This window comes from Labeo rohita, chromosome 7 (genome assembly GCF_022985175.1).
Source record: "Labeo rohita strain BAU-BD-2019 chromosome 7, IGBB_LRoh.1.0, whole genome shotgun sequence".
Classification (NCBI taxonomy): domain Eukaryota; kingdom Metazoa; phylum Chordata; class Actinopteri; order Cypriniformes; family Cyprinidae; genus Labeo; species Labeo rohita.
The window spans coordinates 41,221,168-41,248,673 of NC_066875.1; the positions used below are offsets into that span (position 1 = coordinate 41,221,168).

Below are 27,506 nucleotides of genomic sequence, written 5' to 3' on the forward strand. Positions count from 1 at the left end.
AAGCCTTCCTATTGGCTGCAGGAATGTTCTTCATTAAAAGATTCCGTGGACGAGGGGTTGACCTTAAATGGGCTGCAAAGCATTTGTATGATGAATGAGTATGAAAATATAAGCCCACCTTCCCCCAATATTCCTTCTTCATAAAAACAAAGAAGGAAAACAATGCAAGGAGGAAAATAGCTCACATATTTTGTATTAAGACTGAAAAAAAATGTGGGTTAGGGACAAAGTTGGGTGCCTTCTTAAAGGGGCAGTTCACCCCAAAATGAAAACACTTAAGAAGATACTTGGAAAAATGTCTCACTCAAGCACAATGCATTATGGGATACCACATACTGTGTAGTGTGCTAGTATATCACACATTAAGACAAATGTAGTAGGTCATCTGGGTATCCATTGCATACAGAAGATTCACACACTATGCATAGATTTCCAAACAGTTTAGAGATGCCTCGCTCTAAAGAGATTCACAGTCCCTTGGGAAAGTATAAATAACAGAATCAGTCTGGGAGGTTTGAGACAGTCTCTGGAGGGGGGAAGTCACACCTGGAGGTATTGAAGCATCAGGAGATGATGCTGCACTTGTGCCAGAAGCCTGCAGGGCCATCGAGACCCCATGTGGTGCCATCTTCATTTCACAATCACTCCCACACACATTCACAAAGCTGGTGTTTTCTTACATGTTCTACACTGTGTGAAGCACTGTACGGGGCGGATGATAAAACAGTTGGAGGAAATCCCATTCATTCCTCGTCTTGCACAAAACACTGCAGTCGGCAGGTCTCACAAAAGCTTTGAAGCGCCTGTGAAATTTGTAACATGTTTAGAGGTGGCAATTAAACCCCAGTAGATGGTGAATTTGTACTCACAAAACACAGTCTTTGTAGAAAAGTTAATTTAGATATAAAAAAAAAGATCCTCAAGAATAGTCCAGATCACATTTAGCACAAAACTAAAAATAAATAAATACAAACGTGCATAAAGAAATGTAATTAGTATAAAGACTCTTAGAATTTTACAGATATACAGATATATAAAAAATAAATAAATAATACATTTTCTATATACAAAACAGATTTCTTGTTTGGTACTATATATATATATATATTATATATATATATATATATATATATATATATATATATATATATATATATATATATATAAATAAATAATTTATATATATATATATTTTTTTAATAAGTACTAGGGAATGAAATAATGTCACAGTGCAAAAAATTAAAGGGTGTTTTATGTATAGTACACTTTATTTTCAAATTTCACATTTTTATTATGCATAGAATATTATTTCACATTTTATTATATTATTCTTTTTAATATTTATATTCATATATGCATATATGCACAAAATAATAAACAGTAAAAGTAGACATTATTTATATTATATTTATTTTTATACTATATATATATTATTTTTTTATATTTTATATGACTACATATATTATATTGATATTTTATACTATTTTATTTATTTTTTTCCACATGCAAAAATATATTTTTTTTTTTTATTTAAATGTATTTTGAGTTTGTATAAAATGCTAAATTTCTGAGAGAAGCTGTAGTCCCATAAAAATGATAAAAATATGAATAAAGATAACAGTGAATAAAGTCCCAATGGTTTGAGAAATATGATAAGATATGAAACCGAATTGAAACTGTATAATCTAAACTTTATTTTAAAGCCCCCTTTCATCTACTTGTGTGGGCTGACCGTGACTGGCTTAAACTTTAAGATACAAATAATACATCCGTTAAGGTTTAGTTAACAATTAGACTGCATTAAATGTGTCTCACAAGTGCACTTATGCCAGTTTTCAACTATCCTAATTTAAACCTGCTTTAAAACCAATTAAATAGCCCCGCCCACAGCTAAATCTTATTGGACCAAATTCTAACTCTACATATTTGTACATTAAATGTCATATATTAGAATCGATTGTGTTGCATAGCTCAATATTTTCACTCTCACTCTCTCGTTGAGGAAGAGAGCATTGTAGTAGTGTGTACCATAGTATCCAGTGGTGTCCTGAGGTAACCTTTGTGGTTTGTGTGCTGTTACTGCACTCAGACAAGCCTGAAAGTCTCATGGAGGAATATGGAGCAGGATCTCTGTCTGCAGACACACTGACTCACTGAAGCTCACCATGTAAGTGTGCTGAGCGTCTTTGTAATAAATCACACACAGAGGAGCATTCCCACACTACAGGAGCTTACTTTTAAGAGATAGTGTGTCTGTATCAGAGCGCATGGGAGTGTGGAGGAGAGGAATAGGGGACATATCGCTTTCAAAGATCACAGTCTCAGATTGGCGAGTTGCTGTGCAGAGCCTGAAGGTGACCTCCAAGCTCTAATAACCACACGCACACACGAGTATCAGAGACTGTGAGGTCTGACAGCATTCTGTCTATACATTCACAATATGGCATGGCCTCAAGTGTCTTACTTTTATAAAATGGGACATAAAAATAAAAATACAGCAATATTCATCGAATTCCATGTTTCCGCTAGAATATATAGTCCCTAATATTTATATATATTATATAATATAACTAAGGCAATGACATACACAGTTGCAAGGTAAACTGGTGATTCATGTCATATGTATGACTAATTATTATACTAAGCATTTTTAAGGTTATCGGTATCTATCATTTTCAAAACAGATTTGCTGATAAAAATTTTAAAAGCATTTAAAGAAAGTTTTTGTTAGAGCCCTTGTTACTCTTAATTTTGACATTAACTTTTATTTTTACTCCAGCCATATATATTCAAAATATGTTCAAAATATCGGTTAACGGTCTACTTGATATGTAATAATCGATATCGGCCCTGAAAACACATATCGGTCGACCTCTAATATATATACATATATATCGGTCTGGCTGATTATCAGTGCTGATATTAATCATTTTTAAGATTATCGGTATCGGCCATTTTCAAATCCGATTTACAGATAAAATAATTTAAAAGCATTTAAATAAAGTATTTGTCAGCGCCCTTGTTATTTTTTAATTTTATCAATAACTTTCTATTTCACACCACACATGTATATCGGTTCAAAATATTGGTTATCGGTCTACTTGATCTGTAATAATGGGCACCAGCCCTGAAAAACACATTGGTCGACCAATGATTTTCAAAAGCTAGTGCACTGTCTTGCTGTCTGTTGCCTACATAGGTAGCATTATAACTGAAAATGAGACTATTTTGGGACTAATTAGCAATATTTTTACTCTGAGAAAAATGTTCAAAAGTTTCGGGTCAGTAAGATTTTCTCCTTTTTTATAGTAATTAATAATTTTGTTCAGCAAGGATGCAATAAAGGGGTCCTATTATGCTCTTTTACAAAGTCTTGTTTTTGTTTCGGGGGTGTACTAGAACATGCTCTCATGCTTGGTCGATTGAAAAAACGCATTATTTTTCACATAATTTACATTTTTACAATACCTTTCTCCCCAGCCTGGCACAAATGGCTCGATTAGTTCCGGTTTAAATGAAGGCCTACCTTCCGAAAAAAGAAAATGTGTTATGATTGGTTAGCTGTCCCACTGCGTTGCGATTGGCGAACAGCTTAGGCGGTGTTTCCGTCCTGCTACACCCCTTTGCCAAAGCAGTTAATAAGCACAATAAAAAGTTTTAAATATGGAGGCCTTTATTGACCCCCCGGGAGCCGTGTGAGGGACTTCTTATTATGGATGGATGCACTTTATTGACTTGTTTAGGACTGATAAAGAGAAACACCCATCTATGCCGTTCTAAAGCTTGGGAGTGCCAGAATAATTTGTAAAATAATTTCGACTGCATTCGTCTGAAAGAAGGAAGTCATATACACCTAGTATGCATGGAGGGTGAGTAAATAATACGCTACAGTAGTGTTGGGTCCTATCGTCAGCCTGCAAGATACGATACGATATGATATTATTGTACTACTTTATTTATTGTACATACTTATTTTCATTGCCTGAAACCAGCTCATAAGGCTAAAAGCAGCCTAACATTAACAAAGAACCAAACAGCATCATCACTGATTAGCCTAGCCTGTAGTCTAAAGGAGCCGTTATATCTCCGTAAATATCTCCCTTTGGAGTGGACTTTGAGATTTGCAACTTTGTAGATCTTTTTTATGCCCAAAGATACAAACCACACACTGACTAAAACTCAAAAAGTGAAAAAGCATAATAGGACCCCTTTAAATTGATTGATTCATCACAGTTTCCACAAAAATATTGGATAATATCTGCAAAAATATAAGCAACACTTTATAAAATAAAAATAAGAAATGTTTCTTGAGTAGCAAATCAGCATATTAAAATGATTAGAAGAATCATGTGACAAAGACTGGAGTAATGATGCTGAAAACTAAGCTTTGTCATCACAGAAATAAATTAAATTTTACAAAATATCAAAATTGAAAACGGTTATTTCGAATCGTAATAATAATTTACATTATTCCTGTTTTTACTGTATTGTTGATCAAATAAACAGCTTTGGTGAGTATAGATTCATAAACAGCAATAGATAGTTAACAAAAATATTGAGTAAAATTGTAAATTTTCAGTTAGATTGAGCTATTTTATCAATAACTTTTGGTACTGAATGAAAAAATATATTTATCTACATTTCAACTTTTTACACTAAGCGTGTCGCAATGCATTTTCTGTGAAATGCAATTAGAATTAGCTTTAGAATTTGGTCAAAACAAGGTGCATCATTTTTTTTTTCTCATCAGAAGTGCATCTATGATGCCTTAAAATGCTGTCTAGATAGGCAGCTCACTATGATTTGAATCAGGGAGAGAGAAAGTTAGTCTGCCTCTTATCTACAAATCATTTACACTCCATCCTGTACTAGGGTTGCAGACACTATCATTTCCTTATCACCATCTGAACCGGAGTGGAATTGGGTTCTCCCGGAAGACAAGACATCACACACACACACACACAAACACGTGTGCACATTGCTAGTCTAAGCTTTTCTGAAGCTGTTATATCCATGCACATGAACGGAAGCTCAATGAGAGAGAAAAGCAGTTGAACAGCATTTTAACATCAAGTTCACTGGCACTGAAAGATATGAGCATCCCTAACCATGCAGATAAACATCCATAACTAGACAAATACTAGAAACACATATACACTGCACACAATGCAAGTGAAATTAATTTTCTAATGCTATATTATAAAAGCTTAACATGTATTTAAACCAGAATACAAAACTGTGAATGGCAATCCTCCACAATGCAATCAGAACGAAGCACTGTAAAATGTAAATACCTCCGTATGAATTTCTGTCACCTCTGATTATAACACAATCATTCACATGTCTCTTACAGGACGGGTGAGAACTCCTAACAGCCAATAAATTAACATAATTTTACATTCAATTACCATGAACAACTTTAAAAAAAGCATTTATTTAAAGCGTCCAGCCCTTGTCATTTGATAAGAAGGAATCTCTCTGATATCATCTGTTATTTCTTTTCTCTGAGAATAGAAACAGCTGAATTTATTTTTAATGAAAAGTCCTAGTTTGCCCCCATCAAGGGCAACAGAGATGCTGATCTACAACAGGGAGACAGACCCTTTAAGACACGGCTCGGCTCCGTCTGTCTTGATTAATATTTGATCAGCGGAACAGACCGGTCCTGATGCTTATTGATCTCCACTATTACTCCACGGTTATAATATCGACCAGCGTTTGCAGGCGACTGCAGACACCTTCTCCATCCTGGAAGTTACCGTCAGTCAAAAAATTTCATCCGAGCTTTGAAAGATCAGATGTTGCCTTACATTACACATAGATCATGACATTACGGTACCCCAAAGTCCCATCCCACAGCCGGTTAAAATGATAATGGCCCAGAGGCACAACACCATAGTAAAGGGTCATAAAACGATGGGTTGGGGAGAAGACTCTGGTATCAAATGATGACTACAGCTATTTGATATTCAATGCATAAAATTAATAAATGTACCCCAAAATAAATGTTAAATACATAATAAAAAAAATTAAATACATTTTATATAACAATAAACAAATAGTTTGTTCATTTTTAATAAATATTTTACTATTACTACTACTAATATTTTTACAATGTTCACAAATGTATTATTATTAATTATTATTATTAATTATATTAATAATAATAATCATGTCTATAATACATATTTATTTAATTACGTTATAATAATAATAATAATAATAATAGTTATTTAATACATTGTATTGAGTATTAAAGTACTATAATAATCCTATTTTTATTCTGTAAAAACTACAATATGATTGTTAATAATAATAATAATAATAATAATACTTTCACAATGTTTACAATGTATTATTAATTACTATTTATTATATATACATATTAAATAATAATAATAATAATAATAAATAAATAAATAAATAAAACTTAGTAAAAATGACAATATTATTATTATTATTATTATTATTATTATTATATATTATAACATACTTTTACAATGTTTATACATGCATTATTATTATTAATTAATTAATACTGTTCATTCTTTTAATAATTACAATAATATTTATTTATTTACACATTATTTAAAAAAATAATAACAATAGTTGCTTAATACAAAATTTTATGGATTAAATATATCGTTGCTATAAAAAAATGTAAAACTACGCAATTATTATAATTATTAAAAATAATAATTATATACTTACAATGTTTACATGTTTTATTAATTATTAATATTTATTAATAATAATGCTTAATATATTTTTTTTTTCATTTATTTATTTACATGTTATATTAAATAATAATAATCATAATAATAATAATAGTTACTTAAGACATAAAATTATGTATTTAATACTAAATTACTATAATAATAAAAACTTGAATTTTGAACGATTCCTTTCATAATAAAGCATTCACAGTGGAAAAATACGACAAGCAAATGTTAATCAATGCATCATGGAATCAATTTGCCCTTTAAAACTCCATTAAGGTCTGCGGTGGATTAAATCCAAGTGCATCAGAGCAGAGATAACATCTGTCATATGAGTTTTTAATTAAGCATTGTTTTCGCTTGTATTCGCAGCTAATGTTGTTGGGTGTTTGTACGATCGAATAACCAGACTCCCACGTTCCTTTTTCTGCTGTCTTTCTGCTGTGGAGGGCTATTAACGGTTAAGATTACAGCACCAGAACGTCCTTGAGCTCCCAGCAGGACAGCCCCTCCTCTCTGTGCAAAGACAAGCTCTTCTCAGCAAGAAAATGGCCTGGATTAAGACGAGGACATGACAGACCTGTTCTGCAGATCGGTGTGGCCAAAACCCATTGTTAAAAGCTAAGAAGAGGCATTGGGAAAACAGAGAACCCATCTGACCCTTCACCCTCAAAGGGTTTTCTATTACAGATCTAAAGGCATAGCAATTCAATACTTATCGAATATACAGGTTTGGGCCATGCTACAATCATGTAAATCGGTGTAAACCACTCTGGAGATGGTGGGTGGATGGTAAGGCTTTGTTTCAAAGAGGTCTTTGCTTAGAGTTTAACTTGTATGTCAGCATTAGTACTGCATACTAGCATTTAGTGCTGAGAGCAAACATATATGTGCTCTTATTCGCCCTAAGCAACATCCCACGCATGCACACCCACATATATACATCACATATAGCATATGCTCATGATCATGCATGCAGTCAATACAACCATCTCCACTGACCACGCAACAACACTAAGGTCACGCGAACCCACAGTATATGAAAACATGATCTGTACATTTTCACAAGGGGGGGAGTTTTGCAGTGTTTGGATCATTGCCAAGAAGTTGCTTTGCAGTTGATAGGAAGAGAAATTTACTGAATTGCAATTTAAAGAAATTTAACACAGGCAGTGCATATGAAATGTTCTCCATCCATCCATTATCAATCCATCCATGCATCCATCTTTCTTAAAATGAATCCATCCATCTATTTTCCATCTATCCATCTGCCTATAAATCAATCTATCATCTATCTATTATCCATCCATCCAGTATCCAACCATCCATCAATCTATCCATCCATGCATTCATCCAGCCATCCATCCATCCAAATCAATCCAACCATCTATTATCCATCCAACCATTTATTATCCATCTATCCACACATCCATCTATCCATCTGCCCAAAAATCAATCTATCCATCCATCTATTATCCATCTATCCACACATCCATCTGTCCATCTATCCAAAAATCAATCTATCCAACCTTCAATCCATCCACCCATCCATCCATCCATCATCTATTCTTCCATCTGTCAAAAAAAAAAAAAAAAAAAAAAAATCCATCCATCATCAATCCATCCATTTTCCATCTATCCATGCAACAATCTATCCATCTGCCCAAAAATGAATCTATCCATCCTTCTATTTCCCATCTATCCATCCATCCAAAAATCAGTCTAACCATCCATTCATCTATTATCCATCCATCCATCTAAAAATCAATCTATCTATCCATCCAACCATCCATCTATCATCTATCCATCTGTCCAAAAATCAATCCATCCATCCATCCATCTCTCCAAAAATCAATCCATCTATTTTCCATCTATCCTTGCATCAATCTATCCATCTGCCCAAAAATGAATCTATCCATCCTTCTATTATCCATATATCCATCCTTTCATCCATCCAAAAATCAATCTAGTATCTAACCATCCATCTATCAATCTATTATCTATCCATCCATCTGTCTAAAAATCAATCTATCAATCTATCTATCCATCCAAGCATCCATCTATCATCTATCCATCTGTCCAAAAAATAATCTATCCATCCATCCATCCATCCAATCAATCAATCAATCAATCCACATCCATCCATCTCTCCAAAAATCAATCTATCCATCCATCCATCCATCCATCCATCCAAAAATCAATCCATCCATCTATCCATCCATTAATTAATCTAATCACATCCATCCATCTGTCCATAAATCAAGCTATCCATCCATCCACCCATCAGCATTGTAATTAACTAAAATTAAACCTTCAAAAATAAATAAATAAATAAATTTGGTCACTGAAATAAAGCTGAAGTAAAATAGAAATATTATATGGAAACTTGTTGGCATGGCATGGCATTAAATAAATTTAAGTTAAAGTACTAAAATTGCTAAACTAAAAATGAAATAAATTAATGTGAAGTTTAAATGAAAGCTATATAGTAATACAAAAAAAATAATAATAAAAATGAGAAAAGCCCATTCAAATGAACTAAACTAAAATTAAATAAACAATAATATTAATAATAATATACATAAACAATTTTAAAACAACACTGACCTGTAAGTAAACCTTCAAACATCAAAGATTTCAACAAGGCTTTCTCAAGCAAAGATTGTCTTAAACTTCGCTCTTATGGATAAACAATTTAGATAAAATTTCAGTTCAGTTAAATGCTATTACACTCATATCTGAAATTTGGTATCCTGTTTGCCACCTCAATTCAAATTCAGCCAAAAGGCATTCTCAATTAAATTCTGAATGACGCACAACCCTAAATGCCGTGCAGTTTCTAGGGTGTTCTGGGTGGTTGCTAGGGCATTGCCCAAGTCTCTATAATATTCTGGTCTCCAGATAAGGCTTGAGTCTATGGGACATGTTACTCAGTTAAGATCTCAAAACAGTAATATCAATTAGAAATGAATACACTTGATTCCCAGTGGAAAACGAAAGGATCTGTTTGTGCATGTTATGACAAATTAGATCATATCAAATCTGCAATTAATTAGAATCATTAGCATTCATCCCACCAGCACTCAAAACAACATTTAAATGGAGAAGCAGATAAACTGCCTCCGTGAATCCAGAGAAACACCCATTTATCTCTGAACACAACAATAACAGCTGAGTTGCTATAATCCTGAATTATTCAAAAGTATGAGTATCCTGCTAATACACAATCAAATTCAATAAACCATATGGTGAAGGAACCAACTGTGGACATCTTGGGCGGAAATCAAGGGTCTTGCAACAGCAGCAATGGCGGGGCAGACCCGCTCAAGGCTGTGATCAATAGCAGCAGAATGTGAATATTGATTAAGTGTGTGTTTTATGAGGAGCAGGGTTACAGGCCGTTGGGGGTTGGAGGTAATGAGAATAGAATGGAGCTCATGTGAAGGCAGTACGGGGTTACTGTAGCTAATTAATCCCCCGTGTGTTGTCTTTTGACTGCTCCATATGTGATACTTCCAGTTACTCGCTCTCATCTGGGGAAATTCCATCAATTATGGGATTTGGGTGAGGGAGAAAGCCCTAGGGAGAGGGATTCTGGATGAAGCATGCCAGAGGAGATCACGTACGCACGCACAGATGCTCTTCAGGAGTAATGGACTGGATGAAAGTAGGTGAACAGGGAACACCTGCCAAGAGGCAATTGGAATTCGGATCAGGTTAGAGAGGTTACAGGTGCTTTATGAAGTAAAACTCAATCTCACACTCTGAGTTCAGGCAAAGGTGCAGAAGATCATGTGCGCGGCCTACATACAGTACTGACCAAGTTATTGACAGCATAAAGAAGTATTCAAACACCGCATTTATCTTTTCGAATGTGACATATTTTAAAGTGATATTGAATATCTAGTAGAAAATAATACATATCAGGCATTAAAAAATGATTTTGTAAAAATTTTTGGTATAATTTTAGCATACACTGCCAGGCAAAAGTTTTTGGACAGTAAGATTTTTAATGTTTTTAAAGACGTTTCGTCTGCTCACCAAGTCTGCATTTATTAGATCCAAAATACAGCAAAAGCAGCAATATCATGAAATATTTTTACTATTTAAAATAACTGCTTTCTATTTGAATATATTTTAAAATGTAATATATTCCTGTGATGTTAAAGCTGAATTTTCAGCATCATTATTCCAGTCATCAGTGTCACATGATCCTTCAGAAATCATTTTAATATGCTGATTTGCTGTTTAAGAAATATGTTTATCATTATTTTCATCAATATTTAAAAAAAAAAAAAAAAAAAAAAAAAAAAAAAAAAAAGGATTCATTATACACTATACCATTCAAAAGCTTGGAGTCAGTATAATTTTTTTTTCTTTTTTTTTTTGGAAAGACATCATAGACATTAATACTTTTATTTCGCAAGGATGCTTTAAATTGATCAAAAGTGACGATATAAGACATTTATTATATTACAAAGGATTTCGATTGCAGATAAATGCTGGAAAAAAAAAATTCTACTCAGCTGTTCAACATTACAATAATAATAATAAATGTATTTTGAGCAGCAAATCAGAATATTTCTGTGACTGTAGTATGATGCTAAAAATTCAGCATTGAAATCATAGGAATAAATTATATCAAATAGAAAACAACTCTTTTAAATAGTAAAAATATTTTACAATATTGCTGCTTTTGTTGTATTTTGGATCAAATAAATGCAGGTTTGGTGAGAAAAAAAAAAAAAACATTTAAAATGTTACTGTCCAAAACCTTTTGACTGGTAGTGTAGTGTATATCGTTCAGTAGTTTGGGGTCAGTGCTTTTTTTGTTTTTTGTTTTAAAGAAATCAATACTTAAAATCAACCAGACGTATTAAATTATTCAAAAATGATAGTAAAAGCATTTAAAATGCTATAAAAATATTCCAAGTAAATGCTCTGAAAAATATTAATCAGTACAGATTTCTCTATATTTTTGTATATATATTCACTAATGTTTCTGCGTCACACTGTTCTCGCCTACATGGCCTTGGTCACATCAGAAGAAAAGAACATTAATTTCAAAGGCAAAGGATTCATATTTTGTAGGAATGTTGATTATATGTTTTTCTTAACATTAATAAATTGAGGACAATAAGACCTCAGACACTCATTAAGAAAATAAAGTGCCAATTTTTCATTTCATGTTGACTTTAACAAGAACGGACCCGCTGAACTAAGCTCTAACCAGAGATAACCAGTAAGCTGCACAAACCAATTTTCTTTCTTTTTAAATCTTTTTCTTTTCATTATAAAAGAACACTCTTGGGCATTCTGCAATATCTTCTTTTGTGTTCTACCAAACAAAGAAAAACATAAACGTTTGCAATAACACAAAACGGAGTAAATGATGACAAAATCTGAATTTTTAGGCAATTCCTTTAACATATCCATATAGAGCATCAAATGTGTGTTTATGTCCCACGTCTACTCTGTTTTTCTATTCTTGGTCACTAACACAGATGGAACGGCTTTTAACAGAAGGATTTTAATGGATTTGCCCATAAATGCCTCCTTCTAGACAGAGGAATCAATGAGTGCTTTTCAAGCCTGTCTGCAACATGAGTATCTGGCCCTCAGGTACGACCTCTCAAGGTTCCCACTCATTCTCATTCACACAAATACACACACACACACACACACACACACACACACACACACTCACACTCACTCACTCCTACCTCAGCAGAGGTACATTATAATGCTGCACGTCTCTCAGGTAGAACAGAGGCCAATGGGTGACAGGAAAATCATTCAGTGATTCATTCCACCTCATTCTCTGTAGATTACACGGTGGAGGGAGCTCACATAAACGACTGATGATAGGGGTGAAAACATCTGAAATTGCTAAGAAGAACCGAAAATTCTAGATATGGGTAGATGCTCGCAAAAGAGATAAGATAAGTGTTTTTTTATGAATCTCTGCAATCACCTTTCCTAATAATGTGCTAGTTAGCAAGTTTCGCAGCTAAACACACTAAATGCGGCTAAAGTAAACAGGCTCGTCACTCTACAGAGATAAAAGAGGGGCGGGGTGAGCAGAGCTCATTTGCATTTAAAGGAACAACCCCTTAGAATGAGATGATTTTTGCAGAGCTCATTTTGACAAGGTAAAAGGGTGTTGTTTTACACAACCATTGAGAATTTTTAACCAAAGTATATTATAGACTTTTCATTAAGACCCTAAAGAATCATATCAACTTGTGGAAAATGGGCATCCGATAACCCCTTTAAAAATAAATAATTAAACAATTAAATAAAGAAAGAAATAAAGAAAGAAATAAAACACTATTATCAGCCTACAACCAACCCTGGACCACTAAACCAGTCTTAAGTAGCACAGATATATTTGTAGCAATAGCCAAAAATACACTGTATGGGTCAAAATTATCAATTTTTCTTTTATGCCAAAAATCATTAGGAAATTAAGTAAAGATCACGTTCCATGAAGATATTTTGTACATTTCCTATAATAAATATATCAAAACTTAATTGTTGATTAGTAAGATACATTGCTAAGAACTTTGGACAACTTTAAAGGCGATTTTCCCAATATTTAGACGAACAAATATTGTCCTATCCTAACAAACCATATATCAATGAATATATATATTAAAGATGATGTATAAATCTCGATTTTAAATAAAATGACCCTTATGACTGGTTTTGTGATCCAGGGTCACATATTGATTGCAGGCTGATAATAGAAGTTTTATTTATTTATTTATTTTTATTTGTTATTTACTTATTTATTTTTTACGGATGTTGACCAATTTTTGGATGTTTAATTGTGCATGCTCATTTTTAGGGTGACCTTTGCCATTTTCTAAAACTCAAAGCAAATCTTTAAAAACACCAACCATTTAAAAACAGTTAAATGTGTCTTTAATTGATTAAAAACGTCCCAAATTAAATGTGAACGTGAAGAATTTACAACCTTAAATGGACAGTTCACTCAAAAATGAAAATCTATTACAATTTCCTCAACTTTGTCAAAAAAAGAAAAATATCCTCAATGTCTTTTGCTCATGCAATAAAAATCAAATGCTCAAAAACAACATTGGACTGTTCATTGTATGGACAAACAGTTAAAAGATTTTTTAAAATATCTTCTTTTGTGTTCTAAAGAAGAAAAGAATAATTTTGTGAGTAAATAAATGATGACAAAATTTTATTTTTAACTGAATATTTTTTTAACCAGACAAGAGTAAAAAATGTTGTTAAAAGCACCAACGTAAACACCACAGGAGATTTATGTTATTCCAGCATGAGGATCGATTTTTTAACATTGTAGAAAATCTATAAGGATTTCATACAATGGAGTGAGAAAACAAGTAACCACTTTTCCATTTGGCTCGAGAAAGGCCAGCGAACCCTGTGCCATTGCTCATTGTCACTTCGGCAAACCCATTTCCCGCAGCCCTCGAGGAAACTGCGGCTCAACATTTTTTACACAACATATGTCACACCGCATACGGACACACACACACACCGCCCTGACCTAGAGCAACAACTGCAGGTTTTCCGTGAAGTGCCTTTCCGTGTTCTCCTTCGCCACCTCCCCACCCGTCTTTGTCCCTGTGCTTGTCTGTAGCTTGCCGATTAGGATTCAGTACTCAAACCGCTCTTCCGAACGGTGGCAGAAACGGGATTCTCCAGCTTTACTCTGCAGGTTACAGATGGCTAGCAAGGGAAAAAATGCCTTTATCCTTCGTTATCGGCGGGAAAGCTCCTAGAGTGTAAAATTGAATTTTGATGAGATCATATGCCTTGCCAGAGCTGAGGGGGGACATTAGGGAAGAGTTTGGGAAGTGGATGAGGGCTTAAAGGAGAATACTGAAGCAGGTACCGTATATCTGCAGCGGAGCAGCCCCCTGCACGAGAGACTAAAGATAACAGCCTCAATAACAGCTTCCTGGCACTCTAGGAAGGCAGTTCATTCTGGTGCTGATGTGGGGAGAACTGTTAGTCTAGATCAGCAGGCGACTCTCGCCTCAGGCGTGTTTGGGCGGATGTGCCGTGATGAATGACAGAATATATGACTATTTATCTTGGTGCACAAAATCTCATTTACCATCAATGTTGTGTTTACCAGAGCCTAGGTGCCAGTGACAAAGGTCATACAATAAATTAAAACTGGGAATCTCATAAGCAGGTTATGGGGCTAATAATCTATTTAGAGTTTGAAAATACAATATGGATTTAAGATGTGGTCTCGAACTGACTTCCTTACAAACTACTAGGTTCTTATTCAGTCATTCACACTGAACAAGTAAACATTTTTAAACTACGTAGCCATACGACTATCAGTAAGGCTCTTCATACTAAAAATACACTGGAAAATCATTTAGTATTATTATAAAAATGATCAAAGAGTCCATTTATACAAGGATGCACTTGATAGTGTAGGAGAAAAAAAAAACAAAACACTCAAGTTCCTTTCTTTTTAAAGATACACCTGAGCTTGTGTGTCTCTGACCAGTTTTGACAGATTTTATTCGTGAAAAACAGTGAATTTATTCCTAAACGAAATTCACAAGGGAGGTTTAGCAAAAATAACCTTTTTTTGCACTGGAAGCTCAACAAATATGAAATGAAAACCCACAAGTGAACAGACAGTCATAGCACAAACCTTAATGAGCTACAATACAGACTTGCTGGTTAAAGGGGTCATCGGATGATATGATTCTTTAGGGTCTTAATGAAAAGTCTATAATATACTTTGGTTAAAAATTCTTAATGGTAGTGTAAAAAAACACCTTTTTACCTTGCCAAAATCAGCTCTGCAAAAATTATCCTGTTCTGGTCAAGGTTGCTTTAAATGTTAATGAGCTCTGCTCGCCCCGCCCCTCTCTTCTCTCTGTGGAGTGACAAGCCTGTTTACTTTAGCCGCATTTAGCCACTAAACTTGCTAACTAACATTAGGTTATTAGGAAAGGCAATTGCAAAGATTCATCAAAAACCCTTATACTCACTTCTGCTGTAAGTGAAGCTGGATCACGAATGATTTGCGCAAACATAGATGCGTTTATGTAGATCGGGAGGTGCATTCTCTTCACAAACAAACGTAATCCACTGCATCTTCAGTGGCTCAGATGTCGGGAGTAAATGACAACCACTATGTTCATTATTACATCCAGCAACACAACACCTCAATCGCTCAATCAGAGATATTCTTGTCTAACTTACATCCCTGCTCCAGCATCGAAACAGTGGAGGTCAGACTGTTACAGCTGATTTCGAGCGGGTCTGAGGTAAGACGCTCATGACGGCCTCTGTCGCTGTGATGCCACGCTGGTGTCTACCAACTCTCAGAAATTATGTTAAGGTGTTGTCAGGACATTGCAATGCGATTTTTAAGGTTTTCTAAACGTGGTTTAAAGTAAAAATAGCTCACAACCAATTTCAAATCCATAACATCAATCAATAAATGATAGTTCTGTCATTACAGCCCTTGGAGGGATTGGCATGGTAATCTACATGTTTGGTCTTAGCAGAACAGATCTGCTATGCTGCTGCCGAGACTTGCTACTGCCAGTACATTCACAACCTGCTGCTGTGAGCATGTAATAAATGCTGCTGCCGCACATATAACATGCATGAAATAACCCCCATATATCATACATTACTCACCCCCATGTCATCCAAGATGTTCATGACTTTCTGTCGTAAAGAAATTATGATTTTGAGGAAAGCATTTTAGGATTTTTCTCCATATAATGAAGTTCGCTGGTGCTTTGTCAACATTTTTTTTAACCCCCATATAACATACATGAATCACCCTGTACCAGATCTATACAGGTGGAGCTGGGGAAGGTGGAGGTTTTCTGAAGCACACTGCAACTGCTACAGCAAGCACTAGTCAGATATTTGAATGTTGAACAGTGAGCTCATTGGCTACCGATACAGCAGAGAACCAATCAGCTATGCCATGTGATAATGATGTCATTATGTCAGATTGAGTTAGACCTATCGGACTGCGGCATCTACAGTTTCAAGCCAGAACGCTTTATCCAAAGTCAAAGTTTAGTTTATGCCATCTTAAAGGTGTTGTAATGTGTCAATTATGCACATACAGATGGCATATGATAATCTTATTAATCCTGTAAGTACATGCATGGCTTGTCAAGTCCATTATGTGACTCCAGTATCCCGTATGTCCAAACGATGGCTCGAATCAGTGGCTTATAGCAGCACAGTGAGAGTCTTGTAGGTTGTATCCAAGATCTAAGCACTAGTGTAGTTTAATTAAAAGACGTAGACGAGACCTACAGATACAAGACTGGTCATGCTCAGCTTCAACCTTCCAACTGGGCCTGACCACCTGTCCCCTCCCATCCGTCCCTCCGTGAGGAAGAAGAGGGGACTGACAGATGGTGCTTTGGGGCCTCAGAGAGTCAGAGGCTGGTTTTTCCACTCTCCACCCTCACGTCACATTCAACGGCTCATCAGTGCCACCTGCCCTGATCAACAAAAACACTTTTCCCTCATGGAGAATCCAACAGACCTGGATGAAAGGAGGACTAATGCACTTCAAAATTCAAAAAATAGGGGCAGGAAATGTTAATATAGCTCACTACTACTTTAAAACTCTACAATATGGCTGAACTACACTACATGTTGTATTACACAATAAACTGTACTAAACAATGTTCTACAAAAATTGCAACCATTGCACTACTATTCAATACTACTCTGACCATAATACAGTGGGCTGTACTGTCATCATCAGTCAGAAACCTTATGTCTCCTCTCAGATCTCTGCCGGCAGAGAGTAAGACCTTCCTCTACGGATGAACAGTTCCTTGCTGGAGTTATTGAGATGAATTGTCAAAGAGGTGCAAAGAGAGCGCCAAGCACACAGTTCTTCTCATTTACAGTGGAGAAACTCTGGCTGGGGGAAGGGGAGGAAAACCTGATTACGGTGATAATGGCTGGCTGTAAATAAAGAGGCTGTGACAGTCATTTTTCAATGAGCTTTCCTGCCTCACTGATATTATGTTCAATTAGGCTCAGATATTTCTAGAATGGCCCAGTGGCAAACGATCAATCAAGGCTGTCAGCGGTCGCTCTCGCCCTCTTTGCATCTCTGGGAAGGAAGCCAACATTACTGAAGAAAGGTGCACAGAGATATACTGTTCAAAATGGCAATTACTGTCTTTGACGCATTTTTAGCACTCCAGTTAAATCTGTAACAGCCAGAACATTACTGATAATTGATTTAAATAATTACAGAACGGCGAGGAAAGACATATTGCTTGTTTGGCAAATCCAATGCAATACAATTCAACACCATGCAAAACCAACATTTATTCCAGGAGGGAAAAAAAGGTTGATTTTGAGTATTTATATCGAATAAAGACTTAAAGGAGAAGTCCACTTCCAGAACAATAATTTACAAATAATTTACTCACCCCCTTGTCATCCAAGATGTTCATGTCTTTCTGTCTTCAGTCATGAAGAAATTATGGTTTTTGAGGAAAGCATTTTAGGATTTTTCTCCATATAATGAACTTCATTGGTGCCCTGATTTTGAACTTTCAAAATGTAGTTTAAATGCAGCTTCAAAGGGCTCTAAATGATTCCAGCCGAGGAAGAAGGGTCTTATCTAGTGAAAAAATAAGTCTTTTTTTTTTTTTTTTTTTAAATATAAATTTGTGTACTTTTTAAGCACATAAGCTCATATATCACTAGCTCTGGGAGTTCTGGAAGTGGACTTCTCCTTTAATTAAAAACCTTAGACAGCTCTTTTGTGTATTCATCTCTCAACATTTTTGCAAATATTGACAAAGTTAACATGATGATTAAATTAGGGCCCTTTAATTGCACGATGTGAAAAATGCAGAATCCAGTCAAAAAAATGGAATTTACTATATAATGCAGAATGTCACGGAATTTGCTGCATTTTAGATGAAAAAAAAAAAAATTCTAAAGTAGGTCAGTACACTTGAATCAAAACACAATATGGACTAGTGTCTGTGAATATTAAGCCACATTATTAAGCCACAATATTAAGCTTGCATATTCTGTTCTTCACAGCAACTTGTCAAAATAAAAGTTTGGTTTAACTTGAAGAAACTATGACAGAAATATCTTAATAAAATGATAGATCTAGTACTACTAACGAAATTATTATTAAAACATTATTTTTAAGGAATATTTACTATAAAAATTATTTACCAAAATTTATTTAACAAAATGTAAATGCACTGCACAGTATTTCTAAAAAGAAATAAAATAAATAAAATAATATTTTTTTAAATATGAAATTAATTAATCAGAGATGCGTTTGATTATTAAAACGTAATAAAACCATTACAATTGAATCTAGAAAATTAAATAGAAAACACAGAATCTGGTAAAAATAAAACTTTTTTTAATTTGAGAAAAAAAAAAAATTACAAGGGCCTTAAAATTAAAATTTTGTTAAACCTTTAATAAATTGCTGTTTTAAATTATTTCAATTAATTAGATATGTTTTGTGATTTGTTTATTTATTATTAACCATTAAATGAGAGTTTAGAAAAATTAAAGTTGGAGGAAAATAAATGGAATCTAGAAAAATTAAAACTGGAAAAAAAAAAACTTAACAAATAAACTGGAATTTGGAGAATAAAACTTAAATATATAAAATATATTATTATTATATATTTAAATTATTATTATATATTTAAATATTAAATTATATTAAATTATATTAATTCTCGAATTAATGCATTATTTCAATATTATTAAGATTTTATAAGATATTATCAAACAGTATAAAACAGTATATTTTTTTAAGGACAAAATGGAATCAAGATACTGCTATTTACAGTTAAATTTTATTCCAACTAAGCCAGTATTCTTTGTAAAGATGCTTTTGAAGAATATTAATTGTGAAAAATATACATATGCAAGTACTATACAAATAAATTAAACTTAATTTAACATGATTTTTTCTTAAGGTTTATACATTAATAGTGAGTAGAAAAAAAAAAAAAAAAAAAAATAAATAAATAAAAAAATCACAGTAAACCCAAAGTAAACATTTTCCTGATTTTTAATATCTTGCTTTTACTTTAGTAAATTAACAATATATAAAAACGCTCATTTTAAATTAAATATTTAATTTAGGAAACAACATGTTTTCATAATAGGGCATATATATATTTTTATGTTAATATTTATTTTACTAGTAATATTTAATAAAACTAACAATATTAATAATATATTTAATAAAATAGTTCACAGCATAAATGGGTCGTGTATAAATACACATAGTAATACATAGCCAATCACTGCCATTATATCAGTGGATGGGAGATCATCTTATTTGGGGTTACCTCTCATCAAAAATTTTAAAGCATGCCATCATTCTCTCTTTACTGTCAAAATGATCTCAAAGAGCATCAGTATCAAAGGAAAGGAAGTGGCCTTAATAAGCACTTTAACACTTCACACAATATGACACAAAGTGAAGAAGATCAAAACAAACAGTCTTTCAGCTCAAGCACAAACATGCTTCTCATACTAATGAGAGCGATCTGATGTCCAAGATGTCACAGCCAAACAGTTTGATTTACAATTAGCGTCACTCTACCATTCCCAATAGCACAGGGAATCTCTCCAGACATGTTTCAGAACAAACAGTTTCTCTTGACAGGGAATCACATGCAACTGCTGATCTGTGTCAAAGCTTTCGCACTGCTCTAAAACCTCCCACAGCAAAATGGAACAATTGAAATACAATTAAAAATGCATTTATTCAACATTTCTTCACCTGATAACATCTCTCAACATGTATAAACAGCATTTTGTTCCTTTTAATAAGACGTGAGATATTAAACTGAGTCTTCAGGCAAAATACTGAAGGAAAGATAAGGCTCTGTCTGTTTCCACTGTGTGTGGCCTCAATAAACACAGCCTTTGGTCTAGTGTACACTACTGACACAGTAGCCATGTCAACCAAAGAGGAGTCAAAATTTTAAAACATATGTTGAAATCTGCTCTTTTTATGCAAACATTAAAGGAGAAGTCCACTTCCAGAACAACTATTTACAAATAATTTACTCACCCCCATGTCATCCAAGATGTTCATGTCTTTCTTTCTTCAGTCGTAAAGAAGTTATGTTTTTTGAGGAAAACATTTCAGCATTTTTCTTTATATAATGGACTGCTATGGTGCCCCGATTTTGAACTTCCAAAATGCAGTTTAAATGCAGCTTCAAACTATCCCAAATGTGGTTGTAAACGATCCCAGCTGAGAAAGAAGGGTCTTATGTAAGAATACAATTTATATACTTTCTAATGCCAAATGCTCGTCTCGTCTTACTCTGCCTGGACTGTTTTTTTCCAGATCGTGTCAGTTAGGGTATGTCGAAAAACTCCCATCTCATGTTCTCCCTCAACTTCGAAATCGTCCTTTATTGCTGTTTTACCTTTTTTGTTAAGGGTGTTCGATCTTTTTTGCATTTTCACATTGCAAAGACTGGGTCGGTACTTCTGCAGCAACGTAGGATGATTTTGAAATGATTTTTGAAGTTGAGGGAGAAAATACGATCTGAGTTTTTGACATACCCTAACTGTCTTGAGTCAGAATACACAGAGCTCAGGGAGAGAAAGGCAAGACGAGCGTTTGAGAATAAGAAGTATTTAAATTGTTTTTTTTTTTTAACAAAAATAACCAATCATTTCGCTAGATAAGGCCCTTCTTCCTCGTCTGGGATCATTTACAACCGCATTTGGGATCGTTTGAAGCCACATTTAAACTGCATTTTGGAAGTTCAAAATCGGGGCACCATATCAGTCCATTATATGAAGAAAAATGCTGAAATGTTTTCCTCAATTTCTTTACGACTGAAGAAAGAAAGACATGAACATCTTGGATGACAAGGGGGTGAGTACATTATATGTGAATCTTTGTTTTGGAAGTGGACTTCTCCTTTAACAAAAGACCACAGATTTTCATGTCAGCTTTTAAAAGGGTCAGGTTATGAATCAACAGGGCAGAAATGCTGAAAAGAATAAAAACATTCTTTTGAGAAATGGCTGTTTGTGTTAGTAACCAACCATTGCTTAAGAAAAGAGCTCAGGTTCGCCGGCGGTCAGAAATTTGGTAAGTTTCAGCGGTTGATAAAACAAGCAAAAGATGAACCTGAGATTTTGGAAAACCTATAATTTCACTGAGCTTGTTTCTTTTGCTTTCTAAATTAAGAAATCAAAGTTAGAGCAAAAATAAAAAGTAGGCAAGTATAAATACATTAAAGCATGATCTGTTATTTAGCTAGGATAATGTAAAAGTCAAAACAAAGGTTTGGGGGTCTTAAAAACACATATTCTTTTTGTTCAAGTTTAAGTTTTCAAATGACATTTCAGTAACCACAAAAGTAAGATTACAAGTTAGTCAAAACAATTAACCATTGACTTCCATAATATTTTTCTGTACTATGAAAGATAATGGCTACCATTGTGTTCAACAGAAGAAAAAAAATATATAAAATATTTTTACTATTTAGAGTAACTGTTTTCTATTTAAATATATTTTAAAATGGAATTTATTCCTGTAATTTTAAAGCTGAATTTTCTGCATCATTACTCCAGTCTTCAGTGTCACATGATTGATTTACTGTGTATTATTATTAGCAATATTTAAAACAGTTGAATACATTTTTTCAGGATTCTTTGATGAATAGGAAGATCCAAATATCAGCATTTATCTAAAATAAAAAGGTTTTGTAACATTATACACTATACCATTCAAAGGCTAGAAGTCATAATCATTTTTTTCTTTTTTTGGGGTATTAATTAATACTTTTATTTATGAAGGATGCTTCAAATTGATCAAAAGTGATGATAAAAACATTTATAATGTTACAAAAGATTTCTATTTCAGTAAATGCTGTTATTCTGAACGTTCTATTCATCTAAGAAACCTGAAAAAATTCTACTCAGCTGTTTTCAACATAATAAATGTTTTTTGAGCAGCAAATCAGAATATTAGAAGAACGATTTCTGAAGGATCATGTGACCGGAGTAATGATGCTAAAAATTCAGCTTTAAAATCAAAGGAATAAATTACATTTTAAAATATATTAAATAAAAAACGGTTATTAAATATTTCATAATTTTACTGTTTTTGCTGTACTTTGGATCAAATAAATGCAGGCTTGGTGAGCAGAAGAGACTTCTTTAAAAAAAAACAAAGAAATCTTACTGTTCAAAAACTTTTGACTAGTAGTGTACATGTTTGGAACAACCTATGGGTGAGTAAATGATGACAGACCTTTTATTTCCTTTACAGAATGGCTTAGTTCCTATAATGAACATTCAATAGCCCATAGTTCAGACAAATAAATGCAAACAACAAATTGCAAATTGCAAATATTTTGCTACCAAATGCTACCAAACAGATATCAAACTGTCTTTTGCATTAAGGATAGCAGAAAACATATGCAGAACGCACATTAGTTTCTCCTGCAGCAAAACAAAGCAATACAACACTCATGAGAATAAATGAAGAAGACGCTACTCAACATAGGCCACTATGCTTTTTCAATTATGCCTATTTCATTAATGTATTATTCAGCCTCTTCACTGATTCACCCTTCCTGCTCTCAATGAAAGGAAGACTGGAGTTCACTGGCTCTTTGTCATTACTAGGTCCTAATCTAAAATTCATAGCTTTGGATTGAAAAAAAAATGATGTAAGCTTCACATGAACGAGCAATTCCACAATGAAGTGCATTACCTGCATCTCTCCCAGGAAATGTCATATGATGAACACACGTAATCAAAAAATCAGGACAAATAGTGGGAGAAAATCCAATTAACCAAAGCAGGAGCAGCTCTCTCAGGAAAATCTATATAGCATGAGGTAATTGGGAAACACCTAGCGTCAGATCCAGGGAGACCCCTGTTATTCCACAAACAATGGATCGTATATTAGCAGACCTATTCAAAACCACTGGCTTTGGTTGACAGAGACTATTGTGAAATGCAAAATTCAGTGCCATGTTCATACTGAACAAGCGAACATGCAATTAGCTACTTGAATTTTACCTTTTATGCCAACAATCTTCTTTATGTCACACTGTGTGTTCATCTTAGTGAAGGCGTATAGTGTCCTAACAAGAGTTCGTCATGCTGGAAAATTGGAAAACAGCAGCTGTGCTTTTTGCTACTTTAATTAATTCATGTTCTAGAATCCCAGGTGATCAATTTTGCATATCTAATCGACACAACCCAAAGAGGACGATGAAAAAAAAAGCCCATCCACCAAGAACTTTAGCAAAAGGAGTCTGTATACTTTAATAGTCCACCAAGACTCTCCTGGGCGAGAAACCAAAATGCCCCTGAAGGATCCAGCTGGGCAACCAGGAAGCCCAAGCCTCATCTACTCGCTTCACGCTAGGATTTACACTAAGCAAAACATGTCATACTTGGACAGGCAAGCAAATGGGTATCCGTTTACATTTAAAATCAGATTCCCAAAGACGGAAGTGAAACATGGGCCTTGAGGAATCTCTAAGCCAATTAGTTCGGCTCTTGAGAGCAGAATGAGCCTGAAACTGGATCGGATGCAAAGAACGCCTAGGTTTGTGATGCCTTCCCTGAAGTTATTATGCATTACTAGCTGTTTATCTTATTATAAAACTTGCATGAGTGGTAATCGGCGGTGAGAGCCTTAGGATTTGCTTTCAAATAAAACTAAACTAAGCAAATCACACTCTTACATTAGCATGAAGCCTCTGGCATCATTTTCTCAAGCCGCACTGCTATAAAATCTAAAATTATTCGCAAGCTTTGTGGTCAGCACATGCATTTGCAAGCAGTCATAAAGTAGACACACAAATCTCAGCACAAGTCAATTAAGCGGCCATTGCACCTGGTGCTATGCTATTGGGCCATATGCCAAGGGATGTGCACAGCCTCAGCTGACCATAAATCATTGGATAATGTGCAGCATGGCCAAGGTGAAAGTGGTCCAAGTTTCTCCTTAAGCATGAAAATAAAACTGCAAAAGACTGAAAAGTTGCAAACAGACACAATCCTATTTGGAAACCGAAATGTTTGACAGCAAATTAGTGGCATTTAGGAAAAGATATCACGCTATCTAGCATCTCAGATCAAACCACTAACCTTTTTTTGATCTTCCAGGCCGTGAATCACCTGCTTCCGCTTCGCGGGCTGAGATGTAGACGCCTCGGCTCCCTTCTCAGACATCTTCCAAAAACACTCCTTGAAGTATCCACTGCACTTCTTCAAATAAAAATCCAACGCTCTCCGACCGGTTCCAGTATTCCCAAATCTGAAGTCCCTATGCGACCAAGCTAATTCCCTTTGCCACAGTAATGTCCATTCATTCGTGCGATTCATTGAGTCTGGGGTAGGACAGACGTGTGATCACACCATGGTGCATCCCTTCAGATGAAGCCCAGCACGGCTGCTCTGTGACAGGCATCGAGAAGGGGGGAAGGGCCCCTGTGACCGGCGACCCCAACTTCATAATTACACATTGCTGTATTCACAAAGTCATTTTCCTGATGATCTGAAAACTTGCAAATGACACAGCGGCATGTTCTTGCAGCTTTACATCACAGCTGAGTCTTGTAAAATCCTTACAAATTACAAATCCAAAGATGGTATTTCGGCTCCAGAATTGTTCTTTATATAAACAGGTGCATGTGGGTCAGAAGGGGGAAAAAAAAAAGCAAATTTCACTTCATTTTAATATAAAAAGTACAAGGTGATGGCAAAATGTCTTACATTTTAAATGTAACAATATTTAAACCTAATACAGTATAGTCAATTTGTCATATTGTCAGATATACACTAGCAGTCAAAAGTTTTTTAAGAGTAAGATTTTTTGTTTTTTTAAAGAAGATTGTTCGGCTCACCAAGCGTGCATTTATTCGATCCAAAATACAGCAAAAGCTGTATATTGTAAAATATTTTTACTATTTAAAATAACTGCTTATGTAATTCAATCCTGTGAATTTTCAGCATCATTTACTCCAGTCTTCAGTCACATGATCCTTCAGAAATCATTCTAATCATTATTATTATTATGTATTATTATTATTATTATCATCATCATTGTCATTATTATCATCAATATTTAATATGCAGTATATATATATATATATATATATATATATATATAATATAGTAGGGACACTTTAAACTGATCAAAAGTGATGATAAAGACTTATTTAAAATGTTCCAAAATACTTTAATTTCAGATAAATGCTGTTTTTCTCAAGAGAAAAAAAAATACTCAGCTGTTTTCAACATAATAATAATAATTATAATAATAATATATGTTTTTTTTTTATCAGCAAATCATAATATTAGAATGATTTCTGAAGGATCATGTGACTGGAGTAATGATTCTAAAATTTCAACTTTGAAATCACAGAAATAAATTACATTTTAAAAAATATTGAAGTGGAAAACTATTTCAAAATTGTACTGTTTTTGCTGCACTTTGAATCAAATAAATGCAGGCTTGGTAAGCAGAAGAGACGTCTTTATAAAAGCATTAAAAATCTTACCGTCCAAAAACTTTTGACTGGTAGTACATTTATAATTGCATTAGCCTATATTTCGTTTTAACTACAACTTAGCAGAAAGACTGAGATGATGCTAAAATCCTGATTGCATACATTGATATTTATATATTATAGTTATATCACAAATCATCATATAAAGATCGAACAAACAACCAAAAGCACTAGTCCAAATAAAGTTTTCACCGTAAAATTCGATTTCGATAACAATTTACTCACACGCAAGCGACACACAAACAAATAACCATCTTAAGATTTGTTTTAAAACAAACTTTAAAACATCATTTTGACTTTTGTCATTTTCTATGCATGAATATGGATAAACACTCTTAATTTAAGTAATCATATCCCTGCCGTGCAGCCCCTCCTTCCTGACACTCGCATTGTAGTCAAAATCCTCTGGTTCTTGCGTGATTCAATATAAAAATGTAACACTGAACAATAATTCAGAGCGCAACGCTTATATACAAGGTGTGATAAAGCATATTCAACTCCGAAGTGTCTATTTAATGACGATAGCCAGAAAATAAAAGAGACAACTCACCCCAAACAAGAGCGCGGAGTGTCCGCTGAGGGATGCGGAGCGGAGCGGAGCGGAGCTGAGCAGCAGTGGCAGGCAGTGCACGCGGGACCAGCGCTACAGCAGCTTCAATCCATCACATTACGTCATTCCGCGCACACTAGTCTTTTCTCGGCGCTTCATACCGGTGATCGTATCCATGGAAACGTCCACAGCGAACACGCACACTGGCACCTAGCGGCAGACAAAGGCAGTGTCGCTGGCGATATTTGATGTATCAACTCCTATGTACTATAACCTACTGTGCTGCAAAAATAACATGATTGGCCTAGATTAGTGTAATGTTTAATAGTTAGATCTCATACAGTTCAGTGCGAAAAAAGACGAAAGATTTGTAAGTAAATATTCGAGATTTTTAGCATCATTACTCCAGTCTTCAGTGTCACATGATCCTTCAGAAATTATTCTAGTATGCTGATTTGTTATCAGTGTTGCTGCTTAATGTTTTTTTCAGGCTTCTTTGATGAACAAAATGTAAAAAAAAAAAAAAAAAAAAAAAAGAACAGCATTTATTTAAAAATATAATTATTTTATATACGCTGCTGTTCAAAGAATGGGGTCAGTAAAATAAAATCAAGAAATTAATGCTTCAGCAAGGATTTTTTTTTTTTTTTT

At 34.2% G+C, this 27,506-nt stretch overlaps 1 protein-coding gene across 1 annotated transcript in view; it reads right to left on the bottom strand.

Annotated features, from left to right (window-relative positions):
* The window catches only part of nav2a (neuron navigator 2a), a 237,826-nt gene extending 210,905 nt beyond the window's left edge, over positions 1-26,921 (bottom strand). The window contains 2 exon segments of the mRNA XM_051114382.1: positions 24,882-25,406; positions 26,856-26,921. Coding sequence (XP_050970339.1) covers positions 24,882-25,118 — 237 coding nt within the window. The 5' untranslated portion in view covers positions 25,119-25,406; positions 26,856-26,921.
* Positions 26,922-27,506: the final 585 nt, after the last annotated feature.